Genomic DNA, 20,644 nt, shown 5'->3' with positions numbered 1-20,644 from the left:
AAATCTTCAACACACTAAAACAATGACAATTATCTTTGAGTATTAGTTGAACTGACACCCCAATCAGGTACAGATTTTGGTATTGACACAAAATCTCCTTTTGTTGTTCTAAGCTTTTTGATATATGATCACGGCAGTAGCCAAAATGTCATAACCCCCAAATTTTAATACACGATCTAGATGGTTTAAATTTATTTCCTTTATTAATAATTTGAGTATTAGTGTTATCAAATAACAACTGATGATTTCTGATCTCTGTAGGATTCTGTTGAGAGTTAAAAATATCACCAATTCATAGTTTTAGTACAATAACATTACAAGACTTAATGAATGAAAATCCTTGCTTTCAACATGTTGACAACGGAGAAAATCAGAGGTTATGTAATCAAACCCGGTGGTGCCAAAGAAATGTGACATATTACTTCCTCATGCTGCGAACTCCATGCTTTCCACACATATCTACATTAGTTTCAGAGTAATATCAGCAAGTTCATTACTCTATTGTGTTCCAGGAAAGGAATCTATGAGTAAGACTGTAACATATTACATCAAGACAGCTTATGCATCCCAATCAGTGATAAGAGATGAATGTGATTTCAGTCTTCCAACTTTCAACATCATTCTTGATAATTTCATACGTGACCCCACACAACAAAAATTCCCAAACTGTACTGAAATAGTTATTCTAGAATGGAACCATAAATTATTAAGTTTTTAAGTTTTATTTCTTTATGTTCATCCATAATTAGCAGCATGATACTTAATGACAAAGTAGTCCCTGGCTGTGTCATATGACACATTGGAAGACATTATAGATTTTCATCTGTCACACTATTCTTCAGAAATTGTCACCTCAGCTGTTCAATTGCAAAGCCTGGGCAAGTCACCCTATATGAATGAGACATTCCAAGTACATCAAAATGAAAATCTGATTATCACAAAACGGGAGGTACACAACACAATTCACTACTCCTCATCAATGACTAAATTTTCCTGTTCTTTACCTTACAGCTGGGCATCATTAATACTGATCTAGGGAAAAAATTTGCAACTTTGTAATTGTAATAGATACAGTCTCTAACATGTAAGCATTTGTTAATGCAGTGCAATTTATAATAAATTGCACATTCTCCATTACAACTGGAGATTACAATTTAGTCAATTCCCCAAAATCCATCTGCACGCAGTGCACTGGGCCAAGGTTGCGTAAGTTTGCTGTTTCAAAGACCAACCTGTCAGACCCTCATCTGATGTGAAGAACGTCAATTTGCTGTCCCAGCCAGCAACATCAGTTTTCCAATGAAAAATATTTTTGGTATGAACATTAAAATCTGTTTTCAAATCTCATCACAGATGTTTTTAATATAATTAAGCATCACACACTACTGTCTTCAAAAATGAAAGGATTATTGCAAATCTGAGACCACCTGCCAATTTGTTACTTTATGAGAATTTTTTTCAGGGTTTTTTGTGTCGTTGGTTTCAATGATGTATTATTTGAAGAAACAGACAAGATTAAAAAATTATTATAGTGTCATGATCATTCATAAAGCTGAAACAGTTTTAATGTATACATTTCACATACCTAACTTTCACTCATTTAACAGGAAGCAAAAATTGAATAACAATAACATAATGATAAATAAAGCCATTTTCATAACTATTGTTGACCTTCATTAGTTTTTGTACACTAGAGAATGTAATTCAAACTGAAATTTGAGAGCCACAAGTGGAGTTTTATCATTTACTGGGCAAGACCGAATGCCATTTCATTTGTTAATAAATTTTGAATCAAACCAATAATCAATGTAATCAAGACTCATCAAGACTTGTGCAAATGCTGAGATGGAAAAGAAATGATTCAAATGCCTCTGAGCACAATGGGACTTAACTTCTAAGGTCATCAGTCCCCTAGAACTTAGAACTACTTAAACCTAACTAACCTAAGGACATCACACACATCCATGCCTGAGGCAGGATTCGAACCCGCGACCGTAGCGGTCGCGCGGCTCCAGACTGTAGCGCCTAGAACCACTCAGCCACCCCGGCCGGCGAAAAGAAATGATTATGAAAATGGTCAATTACTAAATGTGAAGGCATGTCCTTGTTCACCATCATATTCATATTCAGTAATTAGTGCAAACTGCTGTAGTAATAGTAAAGACAAAGCAATAGTTAATAACACACTCTCAGTTGAGGTTAAGTATAGATCTTAGTTCTGCAAGAGTCTTCATTTGAACATACTCAATGAATTTGTCAAAATTTGTCTACACAGATGAAGTACTTAACATCACAAACCTACAGTATAATGTCTTAATGAACAGTTATCCAAATGTTGGCTGCCTTTGTCCTGAGATACATAACCTACCAAGATTTTATTACCACTGCCACAAACTTTTCCAAAATGTGGACACTTTTCAGACAAAACACTACCACAATTTATAGAACCTTTCATATAAGTACAGTAAGTGATCAGATGCCCGCAAAGAGAATGGATGACATTTAAATGGACTTAAGACACCCCTATAACCAGTTTGGAAGAAAAAAAACATGCTATATTAGTGCAACACAAAAATTAAAATCAGACAGGTAATTGACATACTGTTTCTGGTATGTTTGTATAAAATCACAGCATATTACAAGTCCTCCTACCACATTTTATGTCTGTATGTGAAGTCTAATCACAGGAACTACAGTAGGGATTTTAATAAAGTTTTCATTAATATATGGACTGATTCTCAAGAAAGGTTTGTTTACATAATTTACAAATATTTTGTGCAAAATGGCTGAACTATGACAACATTTGTCAATTAAGTCATTTCCCCTGAGAACTTTGCAGGTGTGTACTGCTAAAATAGTTTAAATTATGCTAGAATTTGAAGTTAATATTCAATTACCTAAGGTTGCTTTCTGACTTTTAATCATGACTCCATGTAGTTGCCGGTAAACAAAATTACCATACCCCAGATATGATATCCAACCACATACACTCTGTGCTCTTTGTGTAAAGTCAGGGCAAGTTGCTAATTGCTATATTGATCTCACAAATTTATACTGCTGCTAACAAATTAACCTACATAGTGATGACTATGAAATTTGTTTTCAGTGTGCACTTTTCAGATTGTTTATTACATTTAATCTATCAATTTTTTGCTCAGTTTTTAAATGAAAAAGCTATTTCATCCCTCACACATTTCACTTCCTCTTCCACAGGCCCTAGGATTATTTCTTGTATTCTATCTATGGTGCAAGATAAGTTTTGGCCAGAAGATATGACGAAGAACAGCTGATTTAAAAGACAACCCAAAATGTAGGTCACCTTTTACCTAATAACAAAACTGAAAGAGTGTAACAAGAACTCTTAACTTATCACTTTCTATTCACATTTAATACACTGAAAAGCAGCATAGTACCTGAAACAATATTCTCCATGTCAGTGAAGCATAACTCAAACACTGAACTCTCTTCAATCTGATTTTTTGAAGAAGTTTCAAAAACCTGAACACAAGAATATAATAAAATTAAACAACAATTCAGATACACATCTTACATGCTATACAAATACTTCAGGTACACTAACTTTTGCAGCAGATGTCACTAGACAGAAAAAACGCACAGCATTTTTTGGGAAAGGGATGCATACTGTTCCTAAATAACTGAAGTTTCAGAGCCCTAAATTTACTTCTGAACAGGGAATAGTATACATGCAATTATATTATTATCAAAAGCCACAAAACATGTGCAACAACCTAGGAAAGCTGCACAAAACCTACAAAAGGACAACTTGAAACAGCCACAGTATTACATAATAAACTTTGCTGTGGCCACTAACAGCACCAAGCAATTTCACTGAACATATAAAGCACAAAACGTGCACTACTTGCAAGCTGTTAAAGTGCCACACAATAAATGAGTTTTCATTAGATGATATGATCTGCAGTTGATAAGTTAGAAAATTCTCAGTGTGTGGGGATGATGGTATGAATGTGCACCAGCACACGCACCACTGCAGTCGTGCCGGAGCAGATGCGTATCGTCGTCGCTTAGTGCTTCTCGAGTGTGAAACCACTGCAAGTTCCGGCTGTGCCGTTTCAAGTGTTGCTGTTGCTCTCGATGATGCCGCTCGGAATGGAACAGCTCGCAATCTTCGAACCGCCACATGTGATAGCAGAAGGACCAGTGTTATTAACAGGCACAGTCCAGCAAAAGAATTCCATGTCCACTCAGCAGTTGACTGCTTACTTGCAGGTTCTTCTACCTCACAAACTGCACGACTGTCCCCTGTATCTGGCCACCACTCAACTCGTACCGAATTGTTGACACGCACTTCACCATCAGTGGCAAGCCATTCGGCACGGAGCCAGTAGCGCAACTGCGCTGCCCGCTCGGCATCGCACTGCATGTCATGCCTACCACGTGTTGGCGAGAGTCGACGACACCACTGTAAAATATAGTCTTTCACTACCTTTCCCTGCAAACGAAATGTGGACACACAAAAATTGCAATACCTTTCCACAGTTTTGTCAGTTATTTATGTTTCAGGCAGTTCAGTTATCACACTGTACAATTGCACTCCATCATAATTAAGTGCTCCTTATCATTCGCTAATGAAATTTAACTTTTTTTTACAATTGCTACAATTACCATTTCAAGTTCTTGTGGCACATTGAAATAAAATTTAACTTTACATTCCAGTTACAGCACGAGTAGCTGAATGTAAATCACGTCAGTTTCAATATTACAGAAAATGAAGCTTCCCAATCCAATTATTCAATTTAATATGCTGAAAAATTGCCAATAGGTCTGACTTAGAATGTGGTGCGTATTGCATTTTTCAACTGTTTAATCCATAACTGAATATCAGAAAGAATATTGAAGTAAAAAAAACACAAATGCCTAAAAATGTCAATTTTCCTGTAGTTCAGCTGTAATATTTCCCACTTAACAAAATTACAGAGATTATGTCTTTAAGTTGGAAAGTGAAATTACTATGCCTGTTAAATTAACATAGTTGGGTAGCAATACTGGATAGATTTTGTCACTAAAAGCAAGAACTGAAACATCGCCAGGAATAAAAACCAAAAGCTTCATTCAACACATTGTAATAGAAACATTTGAGTTTTTAGAATCTGCCAGGAAGTTTCATTTGAGTTTTTATTTACAATAAAGGTAAAAATCAAGAACGAGAAATCTAACAACCCCACACAGCAGAGGGAAGGAAGAGCAGAAGCACAGCAACTCAGTCTATTCTGCACAGATATCAAGAACATTCACAATGCCACAGTATCTCATAGTCGAAGTTTTAGTGATGTTTAGAGACTTTTTTTTCATTCATATAATCCTATTTATGCTTGCAACACAAACAACGAGCATTAAGAAATTATTACCTTATAACAGGTTCTAACATCAAAATCTCACCTGATGGTTTTAATAAACTTTTCTTTCAAACTTGAAGTCTTGTTATTAGCAACAAGTGCAAGTACACAATTTTTTGAAATGTTAACAAAAGACTCCTGTAGGAAATCGGCACATCGTCAATGTAATGGCTTAATGAATTGAATAAAAAAGGCTAATCATTCTATTTGTATTCTTTGGTGACAGGAACTTCAAATACTTCAACACATGGATATCAGTGTTGCGAGATTTATTGTGCAAATACCAATTTCTCACATTTTGGAAAAAGTAATTATAGAAACTCCCCCTCACAATTATATAAAGGCTAATTAATCTAATAAGAAATATTCCACATTCATTGTCTTGAGCAAAGAAACAAATTCAGAATCGCACACCAGCAATGTGCAGAAGATCTCAGCTGAGATGGTTCACTGTGCCCATACTGAGTGAAGTGACAGTGGAATAGTAAATCAACTAAAATCAGTTCTACAGTTTTTTAAAAACTGAAGATTAAGCTGTCTAGATGACAATATACACACAAATCCTTGCTGATTAAAGACTCAGTTAAAGAATTTACTGCCTTAATTAATACCTAAAGAAAAGGCGATAGGTTGGGGGCTACTTGCTAAGATGGTAGCTGATGGGGGAGGAGGATGGAGGAGACGGCAGCACTGAGATGTTCAATGTGTGTGGGTGTTTGGAAGTGGGGGCTGACCAATGGGGAACAGCTAGATAGGAAAAGGGGGAAAGGAGAGAAGGCAGGGCCATGATGCGATGGAGGGGAGGGAAGCAATGGAGGGGAGAGGATGGGAGGGAGAGATTGAGAGGTACAGGGGGGGAAAGGGAGGAAGGTAAGACGATGGCGAACTGCTGGGAGGAAAGGGGACGGCAAAAGGAAGGCACGTGACTGGGTAGGGAGGGTGGGGGTGTGGTTGGGAGGGGAGGGAGGGAGAGAGGTTTGAAGGGTAAGGAGAGGTTGTGGTTAGGAGTGAAGGGGCAGAGAGGAAAGTGTAGAGCAAGGGATGAGAACAGTGCAGCGGAAAGAGGAGAGGTTGGAGAGAAGAAAATGTATGTTTCAATGTGCCACTGATTATTTTAACAGTCAGAGAAACAGTCTGTTACATGAACATCACATTGTTTTATAACCCCATTTTCAAGAAAAATAAAAAGCTTTTGGATATCTTTAAATCTTTCACCAATCTGTCAGTTCTTTTCCGAAGTACAGTACAGTATGTTCAGCTTACACTGCTCAGAAATATGTCAGGACCTAATATTAGAAAATCATAACAAATTTTGATGACAATGATGATCACAAAATTTGATGTGTCATGCTTGTTTATCCCACAAATTCTGCATTAGCCTTACTTCCCGAAGTTCATGACGAATGTATTCACAGAGCAGTTGCATGCACACAATTTGTAAATATGGCTACATGATGAACATTTATAAGTTTTTTGTATTATTATTATTGACCGCAGCACGTGGTTTCGCAGTAGTGTTCTCGCTTCCCTAGCCTGGGGTCCCAGGTTCGATTCCTGGCGGGGTCAGGGATTTTCACCTAACCCGAGATGACTGGGCGTTATCATCATCATCATCATCATCATCATCCATCCCCATTATGGTCAGAAGAAGACAACGGTAAACCACCTCCATTAGGACCTCGCCTAGAACGGCGGTGCAGATCTCCCGCATCATTCCCCTATGCTCTGTCAAGAAGCATGGGAATTCATTTCCATTATTATTATTATTCTTATTATTATTATTATTATTATTTTATTATTATTAATAAACATGCAGATGTAAGTTAGTAATTTCTGCCCACCACCTTTTACACATTACAAAGGAAACACTTCTACAGAACAGAAGTTGTCATGGACAAACTTTTTCAGTTTGTTTCCAAATTTTACTTCGCTGTCTGTCAGACATTTTATATCACTGGGTAAACTATCAAAACCAGGAGGTAGTGGGTCCAAAACAATGTAGTTTGAAATTAGGAACTAATAGTAAGAAATGAATATTTAACCTTACTTAGTGGGGAGGATGAGTGGGGAGAGCCAGGCGAGGGGGAAAGGCCAGGGGCAGGGAAGGGCCAGGGGAGGGGGAAAGGATGCACAGACAGAGAGGAGAGGAGAGGAGAGGAGAGGGAGAGTGTCTCAAGCTCTTGTGCGCATATGTGGATATGAGACAAAGTGAGTGGAAGGACATTTTACAAACAGAGTTGAATGTCAGACTGATAATGATGAAACAGGAAATCAACTATGGTCTTTTTTTAAAAGTCATCCTGGCATCCACTTGAAGTGATTTAATGAATCCATAGAATACCCTAAATATGGATGCCCATGTAAGTAATTGAACATTGCTACTAGTGAACTTCAGTCCACTGTGACGGAGTGGAATGGGCAACAAATGGTACATCAGACAAAGTTAAAGCTGTGAAGATATAAGATGAAATAAATTGTCCCAGTAACACAAACATAACCAGCACTGCAGAGAACAAATTACATCACTTATAGAAGATTTCATCATGCAGCTTGATAGTAACATTTCTCTTTGGCAATTCCCAAATAATCTCCCCCCCCCCCCCCCCACTCACTCTCTCCAACTGACTTGTTACTCTAATTGTAGCCAAAATAATCCTGTGCTAATACTACACAAGATAAGCAATAATTTCTCAATAATACCGCTATGGTGTAAGTTTGAGATAGCATACGGAGCTTTGCCATTTCCGTCACAAACTGTTTTACTGTAGCACAAGAGCTTAATGTAAAAATGGTGTCAGTTATGTGCCAGATGCAACGCAGTGCAGTGAAATAATCCATAACAATTATCGAGCGAGGTGGCGCAGTGGTTAGACACTGGACTCGCAATCGGGAGGACGACGGTTCAATCCCGCGTCCGGCCATCGTGATTTAGGTTTTCCGTGATTTCCCTAAATCGCTCCAGGCAAATGCCAGGATGGTTCCTTTCAAAGGGCACGGCCGACTTCCTTCCCCGTCCTTCCCTAATCCAATAAGACCGATGACCTCGCTGTCGGGTCTCCTTCCCCGAAACAACCAACAAACCATAACAATTATCACATTTTATACTTTTGTATCTGAAGCACAAGATAATTTCTAGACAGCATAGTTCCTGAAATAATATACTGAGAGTGAACAAAAATATGGAAACACCAAAAACACATTACCATGCATAATATGGTGTAGGAGAACTGTTGCCATTCAAACATCATCCAGTTGCGTCTGAATGCATAAATACAGGTCCTGTATGGTTTTCAATGGAATCTTATGCCATTCTTCCAGTTAAATTGTGGCAAGTGGTGATGATGGAGATGGACAGTAATCACACTCCTTTCTCTCCAGAGTACTGCTCAACCACAATATTATTGCACTTGGCCACTATCAAAAACATGCAGCAATGTTACAGTAAACAAGTACAGTTCTGACTAATGAAAATTCCTGGCACAATCAATGCTTTCAGGTCAACTGTGCATATACTTTCAAGTCCGATAACGTGCTGACTCATGATAAGCTGGACGAAGTGTCCCCCTTCCAGGTGCAAAAATATTGTGATCAACTAACAGACCACAAATGCTCAATAATGTTGAGATCTGATGACTGTGGTGCCCAGGGTAGATACAATAATTCATCCTCGTGCTCACACAACCACTCCTGGATGATGAAAACTGTATGAACGGAGGTCCTGTCACCTTGGAACACAGCATCACCATTTGTGAATCAGCAATATACCATGAGTGGACCTCATCAGCTAAAATGGTCATATAACAGTTGGCAATAATGCAACCTTGCAGAGCAACCATGGGGCCCATGGAATACCATGATATGGATACCCAAAATTATCACCCGACCCATGCCACGTATCATTCTTTGAAACTTAATCTGGGCCAAAAGTTGGAAACACACTAATGCGACCACATGATTTTCTTCCATTGCTCCACAGTCCAGGTTTTATACCTTCGGCACAACATTTTCCTGTTACAGTCACCAGTGATGTGTGGTTTTGGAATTCCATCTCCCCCTGCAATTACCAGCTCATGGAGATCCTTTGTGCTGTTTTGGTGCTGATATTCAGTTCACAGTGACGTTTTCAGCTGTCATCCTCTAATTTTCCTTCACAATCCTCGTCAGTGACTGTGTCACCGTAACTCAACACACACTTTTGTCTGTGTTGTGACTTTGTGAATGATGTTTCCCATTTCCCTTGTATGTTACATAAATCTTGCCTCATGAAACACCAAACATATCGGCTACCTTGGTTATGGAAGTACCCACCATACTAGCACCAACAATTTGCCCACATACATGTCCACTTTTCTCCGAAATACACTGATCGGTCAGAACATTACGACTACCTACCTAACAGCCAGTATGTCCACATTTGGCATGGGTAACAGTGGCGACGCATCGTGGCACAGAAGCAATGAGGCCTCAGTAGGTCGCTGGAGAGTTGGCACCACGTCTGCACACGCAAGTCGACTAATTACCGTAAATTATGCAGAGAGGGCAATGAGCTCTTATGCCACGTTCAATCAAATCCCAAATGTGTTCGATCGAGTTCATATTTGGCAAGCTGGAGGGGGGGGGGGGGGGGCAGCATACTAACTGGAACCCGCCACTGTGTTCCTCGAACCACTCCATCACACTCCTCATCTTGTGACATGGCGCATTATCTTGTTGAAAAATGGCACATCAATCAGGAAACATGATCGTCATCAAAGTATGTACATGGTGTGCAATCAGTGTACGATACTCCATGGTCGTCACGGTGCCTTGCACGAGCTTCACTGGACCCATGGATGCCCCCACTGATTGTTCCCCAGAGAATAATGAAGCCGCCACCAGCTTGCCTCAGTCCCGCCATACAGATGTCTAGCAGCTGTTCACCTGAAAGATGACGGATTCGCACCTTCCCATCGGCATGATGAAGAAGGTACTGGAATTCATCAGATCACGCAGCACTCTGCCAGTGTGCCAACGTCCAGTACCGATGGTCACATGCTCATTTGCCGATTTCATGGTGTTAACATTGGCACATGCATGGGTCATCGGCTGTGGAGATCGATCATTAGGAGTGCTCGGTGCACTGTACGGTCACATACACTCACTCATACTCTGCCCAGCATTAAAGTCAGATGTAGTTCCGCCATGGTTCACTGCCTGTCCTGTTTTACTAGTCTGCCCAGTCTAAAACATCCGACATCACATGACGAAGACACGAACGACAGCTCTCGTCTAACGCCCGACAAGTCGCGCATTTCAAAATACTTGTGCCGCACCTCCATGACGTCACAATTTGCCCTCTGTCTATGTCAGATAGACCACCTTCCCGACACCACACATGCACAGCACACTCACTGATACTATACTGATCATCGCACCCTGTACACCATCCGCCAACTCCATGCACCCCACTCCCTAGTGTTCCCCTTCAAATGGTTCAAATGGCTCTGAGCACTATGGGACTTAACTTCTTAGGTTATCAGTCCCCTAGAACTTAGAACTACTTATACCTAACCAACCTAAGGACATCACACACATCCATGCCAGAGGCAGGATTCGAACCTGCGACCGCAGCGGTCGCACGGTTCCAGACTGAAGCACCTAGAACCAATCGGCCACAACGGCTGGCCCCCTTCCTCTCCACTCCCAGCCTGTTACCGCACCTTTACCGTTGTGTCCCACCGTCTCTCCATCTCCACTCCGACCTACTGTCGATATAAACCCGACCAGGCGATAGCAGTGTCACCTGGAGAGGAATGACTGCTAGTCAAACACATGCATGGTGCATGTAGTATCAGCGAGCGTGCCAACTGTGTGTAGAATAGGGAAGGCGCGCTATCTATCCGAGTTTGACCAAGGGCAGATTGTGATAGCCTGGAGGCTCTGCACGACCACTTCAGAAACTGCACGACTTGTCGGGTGTTTGAGGAGTGCTGTGATAAGTGTCTTCGACACGTGGTGAATCCAATGTGAAACCACGTCCAGACGTTGTGGGGTTGGGCCGCCACTGCTTATTACAGATGACGGACGTTGTAGGCTGGGCAGACTAGTAAATCATGACAGATGACGAACTGTGACAGAACGAACATCTGACTTTAATGCTGAGCAGAGTACAAGTGTGTCTGGACAGACAGTGCACCAAACACTCCTAAAGATGGTTCTCCACAGCCAACGACCTATGCATGTGCCAATGTTAACACCACAACATTAGCAATTATGACTTAAGTGGGCACGTGACTATCGGCATTGGACGTTGGTGCACTGGCAGAGCGTTGCACGGACTGATGAATCCCGATACCTCCTTCATCATGCCGATGGGAGGGCCCGAATCAGTCATCTTCCAGGGAAACAGTTCCCAGACACCTGTACTGCGGAACAGAGACAACCTGGCAGCGGCTCCATTTCGCTCTTGGGAACATTCATGTGGGCATCCATGAGTCCAGTGAAGCTTGTGCAAGGGACCATGAGAGCCAAGGGGTATCTTACACTGGTTGCAGACCACGTACTCCACCTTCATGACGGCCACGTTCCCGATTGCAGTGCCAGTTTTCAGTAAGATAATGCACCATGTCAGAAGGCCATTTTTCAGTGTGCTGACACGGTTCGAGGAACACAGTGGCGAGTTCCAATTGATGTGGTGGCCCCCAGCTCGCCAGATCTGGACCGAATCCAACACATTTGGGATGTGACTGAAGGTGGCGTCAGAGCTCACTGCTCTCCTATCCGGAGTTTAAGGGACAATGTGACTTGTGTGGTGCCACCTCCCTCCAACGACCTAGCAAGGCCTCACTGCTTCTATGCCGCGCTGAGATGGACATATCGGCTATTAGGTAGGTGATCATAATGTTCTGACTGATCAGTGTACATTCACCTCGCGCATGTCTTGACTAGCAGTCAATCCTCGCCAGGTCACGCTGCTATCGCCTTGACGGGTTTATATCGATAGTAGGTCGGTGGTCATAATGTTCTGGCTGATCAGAGTAATGCGCTTACTACTATGCAGAACACTATTCTTGTCGCGATTGACAATTGCTTCGTATTGAGGACACTGCAAAGGTGCCGTTCGTGGTCAAACAGAACAGCGTGCGGAGTTTCCATATTTTTGTGCAACCACTGTATTTACTTTGTTAAGAGGTGTTCTGTTGACAAGGCACTTTTGGGTTTCGCTACTACTAACGACATTTAGATACTAGAAAAACTTCATACTGGAGTCTTTCTGAGCATTGCTATTTGATAATTGTACCATAACGGAAGCTTTGGGACCCAGTACGTCTCTGATCAAAATCTGTAACGAACTGCACGACGGTAAAAGATTTACATACCGTACGAAAGAAATACTTATCATCATCCATGTCCTGCCACCACGACTGAAAAAACTTCACCATTCCATTTTACACACGTCTGGGATAATTATTGTTCAAGCTAATAACATTGCGCTCTTGACTTTTTAAGTTCAGTAACTACTGTTTCCATACACAGTTCCAATTCACAACGTCTCGGCAACTGCCTCAGTTTCTTTACATATGATTTAAATACACGTACCGTTCTTACGTGTTTAAGAGAAAGTGACAGTATATTTCTTCAAAGTTTCAGTAAAGCACTACTGAACCCCAGGCCAGACCGTATTTTCTGTGTTATGCCAAGGTGTACTCACAAAACGTTGACAATTGTATGTCTGGAGGGCAAAAGCTGTGAAAACAGTTTTGCAAGAATAAGGCCTTGCACAGTAATTGGTGCCTGTGACTACAACGAAAAAAAATTCCAGTACACAGGCAATATTAATAATACTCGGTTACTTCCCGTAACACAAAGAACACGTGCTTTCGAGTAAGTCCGAATCCGGAGAAGAACTGCAAAGTTTTGATAAACAAACATGGGCAGCCAATTTTTCAACTAGATTCCTATTCAGCATAAAAGATGATGTCGTTTCCAGAAGTAAAACAAAATACGCTCTCCTCTCTGGATGTTGCTTTAGCGCGAACACACACTTTCGGACACATTTATTGCGCAGATGTTAATCTGAAAATGGTGACGATTAAGCACTTCTGTCATGTCTTCTCTGGCGAGATATACAGATTGTTTTGCGGTTTGGCGAGATCAAATCCCACAGACGGTATTCTCCAAGGCATGTAATTATTTTCATATATGAAGTATTACGTAAAACCATCAGTGATTCGAGAAAAAATAAAATATATGTAAACTATAATTTTTCTGTTTTTTGTTTGAGATTCACCTACAAATTGTGTGTTCATTGTTTCCAGTTAAAGCTGTCCAAACTTCTTCATTGTTTGTTTTAAGTGTATTTCGATAATCGGGTACAAGTTATTTTAATTTAAGTCGTCCACGCTTGGGCACTGTAACTATTATAAATTGCACATTTGACATTTCCAGTGTCACCAATGACAGTGATTAAATGCGCGAAAACTAAATCTCTAAAATAACGCTATGTCCTAACAACTGCACCACTTCTCGACATAATCAAAATAAAACATCAAAGCAGTGACACCACAGACGCTGGCACTTAATCTTGCGGGAAAATGAGACGCTGTACAAGCATGCATTTACGAGCAGAACGATAAGTGAAGTGACCCGTATTTTGTAAAGCAATTTTCAAGCATTAAATGAGTGCATCGGCACCGTCATATACTTACGAAGATGAGGCTTCATTATATCTGAGCACTCGTGTGCAAGACTACAGCTGATGCGGACCACCGGCACACTGCCAGCCTGGCGGTACGTCGCTGCTGGCTATTAATAAACGGCCAATGTATGACCTACGATAACATGCTGAAAAATTCCATTTTAACACTACGCCCACGTAGTTTTACTTCAAACATGCTACAGCTCAACAGCGAGTTTACTATGACATCGACTTAACGTTTTAATGAAAATTATTGTCCGGTTAGCTCAATGACGAAATACCGATTGGGCTGATCACATTTAAGAAAAGAAAAAAAAAAAAAAAAAAAGAAAAAAAACGCACACACCGTTTGCATTATTTAACCTCTATCAGTCATTCCTGTACGACTAGACTCACAAGGTCATTCACGCCTCATGCGGAACTATCTCGCATGTACTTACGTAAAGATACTGACTGGCGCGGTGTTTAAAAAAAAGCAACGGGTCTGCGGACGCCCCAAGCCAACCAGGATGTAAGCGAAAAAGCGTGTGCCTATTATTCCAAGTTTGCTCTCCTCCGTGCAACTAAGTGTTTAAAAGCTGTGGCAATCATGGAAATAATTGATCTGCAGACGACCCTTGTTCGCAAATCAACACAACTAGCACTCATCTAAGTGTACCTTCTATCCACAAATTTGTAAAAGCTTATTAATTTCGTGCGTACCTTTATCGTCTGATACGTCAGTCTCAATACACTACTGTATTCCACATCCGTGGGTGGAACAAGACGCAGTGCCAGTAGTTTTTACTAAGTTTTACCCATGTAACGTGATGACACTTTATCAAATATAAATTTATTCTAACATACACCAGAAATGCTATTTGAGTGTTTGTCCTATTTTAGATTTGCTTTCCCACACTGTCCCCACAAATGTACATTTCAGGATCAGCCTCTCATTACTGACACTTTATGATAGATGTGGCTACTGCGCAACCATGTTACAGGCAGATAACACTTCACTTTTTAGTGGGTGTAAAATAGTTTATGACGGAGACCAAAAACAGTAAGTTGCGCTACTTGTAAACAATACTGTGTGGTACGTAAAGCATCCAATCAGTAAATCTAGACGGGGCACGGAATTTCAGCGTGGCTATCGTCCGCTACATTGCAGCTATCAGGATGTTTCGACTGCCGATTTGGCACTGTGTGCCCTGGTCTCGGCTTTAGAGGCGCTCCCGTTAGTTGTGGAGATTGTATTATGGGTCTGCGGAAGAAAATGTTAATCCTCATTTTCACAATGATCAGTTTGATTATATAATCTGTTGTGTTTTTGAACGTACCACAAGCTAATAACAAGTAATTCCATTTGTACCGCCAGATAAAATACAAACTGTTTAATTTAACTAATATGTAACATGCAATAACTCAAAAAACACTCATGTGGATAAGAACTTTCTTCTGCCGACTCCTGGAAGAATGTGCTCTTCACGGGTTAATTCTGTTTTTTTGTATATTGATTCCGCCGCACATTAGTCTGGAGAGAAAGTGCTAGCCAGTACAATCACAGTAACTTTATGGAAGTAGACCACTCTGGTGGTCAACATCCTCACTGCGGACGACCCAACTGCGCTGACAAATGACTTCCTCGCAGTTAAAATTAATTTGGGGGAGGGTGGAATGCAAGGGGATCTCTACAGAGTATGTGTAGAATCCTGTATGCCGACCAACTGCATCTTCTGATCACCAACAAGAACTACTCCAGAACTCCGCATAGTGGTTTCGAAGCCTGTGCAGAGGCTATACTTTCATTTAAATGCGATTGACATTTCAGCAAGTCGAATGATAGGGACCAGTCGCCAGTCAATCGTGGTTCTTACGCTATCGTTATGCGCTAGCTGTGTTGTCTGTTTTCTTGGTACACGCAGAGCCATATCAAGCGTAGCTGGTTGCACGTTGGTAGCATTGCCGCCTCGCCACCGCACTGTATCAATGTTATTTCCTTCGAGCTATACAGGAGTTGGGTAAAAATATAGAAACACCGCGAGAAAAACGTGCCTGAACATAAAGGCAGATGCTAACCAAAATCGTAGGTTGCGCTGTTGCATTTGACCACAAACGGTACCTGGCGCAATGTCCTCAATACTTTGCCAGTGTCAGTCGTGACAGGAATAGTGTTCAGTCTAGCTGTCAGCGCATCATCTCGGAGCTACGCGAACGTAGGCAATTGTGGGTGCTTCCGTAACCAACGTCGCCGAAGAGAGTGGTGTTTCAACAGGCGCAATACCGTATCGAAGATTTATGCGGCATACAGGGAAAGCATCATCATCTGTTCAATCACATCGCCGACGAAAGTATGTGTTTAGTGATCGAAACAGATGGTCATTAAAGAGGATTCTAACGGAAAATAAAGAGACCTGAGTACCGTACTCTCGAAACCCGTCAACACCAAGGAATCGCCGTAAGCAGGGAATCGCAGGGCGAGATCGAAAACCACATATCACTGATGCAAGCGCCCGTAAACGTGGCGCCGAAGCCATAAAATCTGGACTATGGAGCAATGGAAGAAAATCTTTTGGCCGGATGAGTCGTGTTGCACACTGTTTACAACTTCTGGCCGAGTTTTACATCCAAAGAGTGAAACATGGCTGGGTTGGGTAATGATTTGGGCATCCACATCGTAGTACTCCATGGGCTCTATAGTTACTCTGCAATCTCGCATTGTTGCCAAGGATACGGTGAATATTACGGCTGATTAGGACCATTCAATGGTACAATATCTGTTCCACGGTGGTAATGCTGGGTTCCAAGATGACAGGGCCCCTGTTCACACAGTTCGCATCGTCCAGGACTGGTTTTGAGTACGAGGATGAACTCTCGTATCTCCCCTGTCCACACATTAACCAGATCTCAATATTATTGAGCCTTTGTAGTCTGCTTTAGAAAATAGGGTGTCTGATCGCTATCCATCTCCCTCATCGTTATCTGAAACTGCCACTATTTTCAGAAATAATAGAATAACATTCCACTGAACACCATATAGGACCCGTATTTATCCATTCCGAGACGACTGGAAGCTGTTTTGAATGCCAACGGGTTTCTTAGGTATGGTAATGTGATTTTGGTACTCCCATACTTTTATTCCCTCTCTGTAGGGGGAACGCTATTGTCACCTAGTAATCCTTTTGCTGTTCAAGATATTTTCGGTTCTGATACTTTGAAAAAGTTTCTTTGCGATTTAGGAGCTTCTCAATCTGGCCTACATCTTTGTAGGCCAGATACGAAAGCGATTCAATAAATATCTGTGTATGTCGACAGGTGACTTCGCAAACGCAAGTTGGTGTTACGATCGTGTGCCGCTCTATGTCGGACTCCGCTAAAACAATGAGACTAACTCATAAGTAATCTTGACTTTCCAGCCGTATCAGTAAGTTTTTACGTGGTTTCGTCAAGATGGAAAATGTTTGGTATCGCTCAATGATTCGCTTTTTGTTTTTGGTTGTGAAAACAAGTGACCCGATAAAATCGAAATTGGGTGCTGTTTATAGTGACAACAGTCATATATTGGTTCAATGACTTTAAACATTGCCGAAGGTGGTTTTTTTAAATTTTATTTTTTACAAAGAATCGTCTAGGATGCTCACCAGGTGTGGTTACTCCAGTCTCCACAACATTATTCTCGCAGATCGTCGACCCGAAGTACGTGAAGTAGCAGAGGCCACACGTGTGTCACCGGGAACGACAATTCCTATTTTATGTTGTAAATCGCTGATGAAAGAATTGTCGGCCCGACGGGTGCCGCGACTGCTGACGGACAATGAGCAGGTGTAATTTTCAACTCCGAAACTGTGTTTGGAGAAATTAAAGCGAGATCCGAAGAACTTTTTGCGTCGAGTTATCATCGATGAGACTTACACAGAAGAGGGAAAGAAACTGGTGCACCTGCCTAATATCGTGTAGGGCCCCTGCGAGAACGCAGAAGTGCCACAACACGACGTGGCACGGACTCGACTAATGTCTGAAGTAGTGCGGAGAGAAGTGACACCATAAATCCTACTGGGCTGTCCATAAATCCGTAAGAGCACGAGGAAGTGGATATCTCTTCTGAACAGCACGTTGCAAGTTATCCCAGAAAGAGTTTAAACTCAGAAAGAGTTTAAACTCAGAAAGAGTTTAAACTCAGAAAGAGTTTAAACTCAGAAAGAGTTTAAACTCAGAAAGAGTTTAAACTCAGAAAGAGTTTAAACTCAGAAAGAGTTTAAACTCAGAAGAGTGTTCCTGCAGCCACTCTGTAGCAATTCTGGACGTGTGGGGTGCCGCACGGTCCTGCTGGAAATGCCGAAGTCCGTCGGAATGCACAATGGACATGAATGGATGCAGGTGATCACACAGGATGCTTACGTACATGTCACCTGTCAGAGTCGTATCTAGACGTATTAGGGGTACCATATCACTCCGACCGCTCACACCCCACACCATTACAGAGCCTTCACCAGCTTGAACAGTCATCTGCAGACATGCAGTGTCCATGGATTCATTAGCTTGTCTCCATACCCGTACACGTCCACGTCCACCCGCTCGATACAATTTGAAACGAGACTCGTCCGACCAGGCAACATGTTTCCAGTCATCAACAGTCAAATGTAGGTGCTGACGGGCCCAAGCTTCGTGTCGTGCAGTCATCAAGGGTACACGAGTGGGCCTTCGGCTCCGAAAGCCCATATCGATGATGTTTCGTTGAGTGATCCGCACGCTGACGCTTTTTGATGGCCCAATTGAAATCTGCATCAATTTGCGGAAGGGTTGCACTTCTGTCACGTTCAACGATTCTCTTCAGTCGTCGTTGGTCCCGTTCTTCCAGAATATTTTTCCGGCCGCAGCGATGTCGGAGATTTGATGTTATACCGGATTTCTAATATTCACGGCACACTCTTGAAATGGTCGTACAGGAAAATCCACTCTTCAACGCTAACTAGGAGATGCTGTGTCCCATCGCTCGTACGCCGTCTATAACACCACGTTCAAACTCACTTAAATCTTGGTAACCTGTCATTGTAGCAGCAGTAACCGATCTAAAAACTGCGCCAGACTCTTGTCTTATATAGGCGTTGCCGACCGCAGCGCCGCGTTCTGCCTGTTTACATATCTCTGTATTTGAATTCGCACGCCATACCAGTTTCTTCGACGCTTCGGTGTAGATTCATCGTTGTATACTCGAAGCCAAGCAACAATCAAAACAATAGGTTGCTCCCGATGACTGCTTTAAAGAACGCAAAGACCATTCCATCGGCGGTAAAAGTTTTGGCGACGATTCTTTTTTGGGATGCGAAAGGTGTCACGTAGACTTTTTAGAGAAAGTGAAACGATCAGTAGACAATACTCCAGGGAAGTCGCCTTCGACATGAAATTAATGGAAATACGGCCCAGTTTGTCGAAGAAGAATTCTTAATTTTCATACAACAACACGCTACCACATTCATTTGAAGCTATCGCCAAAAATCTGTATCAATTGCTGTCACACTCCAGAATTCAGCTTACATGACTCCCTATGGTTTCTCTTTGTTCCAAAGCACAAAGAAATGGCTCACACGTAAAAAATCTAGTTCTAATGTGGTCGTCGGTGAAACACGGGTGCAAATACCGAAGAGTTTGACAATTTCTATTTTTTATTTTTATGGCTTAAAACTGGTCAGGACGTTGGGAAAGTGACTATCCCTAAGAGGCGAATATGTTTAAAAACAAATAATTTGTTCTTGAAAACAAATGAAGTTTTCATTGGTAACACGGATACTTGATTAACAGTCCTTGTATCTTGTAATGAAGCTTTACTACGTCCTGTAGACCTTCTGTCTCATTTTTGGGAAATATGCAATCGTATCTCCAACATTCCTAACGTATGAATCGATAAATCTGAAAGCCTTTGCTGGACTAAAGCTTACAAAGTCACTGTTACGGATAGCAGTAATCGTAAGGAAGAGATTTTACACAATTTTTCAACATTACTTTAACTAACTGTGCAAGAAACAGTTGGTCCGTTTAAATGCTTAAAACGCCAAAATACAATTGGTTACAAATCTTAAGGCTAGAACTACCAGGTAAAAAGAGACTTACTGGTTACCTTGCTGTGTGAAGTATGGTGCGAATTCATTTTTCATGATGACAAGAATCTGTCAAAGTTGGTATTCGTATTATCTTCTGGGGTTGATCCCGGGACCTCGGGTTGTACTCCCACACGTATTCGCGTAGTAACTAAATAGTATACTTATATTCTGTCGTGAAAGTGAAAATAATGTTTCTACTAGATTTTACAGTAAGAATTTTAGTGAATTTGAAAATAATCTTATACCCACTTCACACATTCCAAATAACACGAGAATATTTGAAATTATTACCTGTGGGGTAAGCGGTAGTCGAAGATATAGCAGAAATCTCAAGATCAGATAAGCTCCTATTCGAAACTTCCTGGCAGATTAAAACTGTGTGCCGGACCGAGACTCGAACTCAGGACCTTTGCCTTTCGCGGGCAAGTGCTCTACCATCTGAGCTACCCAAGCACGACTCACGCCCCATCCTCACAGCTCTACTTCCGCCAGTACCTCGCCTCCTGCTTTCTAAA

At 41.5% G+C, this 20,644-nt stretch overlaps 1 protein-coding gene across 3 annotated transcripts in view; it reads right to left on the bottom strand.

Annotated features, from left to right (window-relative positions):
• Positions 1-20,644, bottom strand: part of LOC126469739 (SRSF protein kinase 3-like) — a 385,641-nt gene that overhangs the window by 242,041 nt on the left and 122,956 nt on the right. The window contains exons 1-2 of one of the 3 annotated variants that reach the window (XM_050096944.1): positions 14,063-14,188; positions 4,005-4,441 (exon numbers count right to left, since the gene is read on the bottom strand). The exons of the other annotated variants lie outside the window; for them this stretch is intronic. Of the exons in view, the coding sequence (XP_049952901.1) occupies positions 4,005-4,402 (398 nt within the window). The 5' untranslated portion in view covers positions 4,403-4,441; positions 14,063-14,188. Of the gene's footprint in view, positions 1-4,004; positions 4,442-14,062; positions 14,189-20,644 lie in introns of those variants that run through there. 3 annotated transcript variants of the gene reach the window in all.

The sequence above is a fragment of the Schistocerca serialis genome, chromosome 3 (genome assembly GCF_023864345.2).
Source record: "Schistocerca serialis cubense isolate TAMUIC-IGC-003099 chromosome 3, iqSchSeri2.2, whole genome shotgun sequence".
Lineage (NCBI taxonomy): Eukaryota > Metazoa > Arthropoda > Insecta > Orthoptera > Acrididae > Schistocerca > Schistocerca serialis.
Note: the sequence above shows the minus strand (reverse complement) of the source record. Positions and strands in the feature narration are given on the sequence as shown.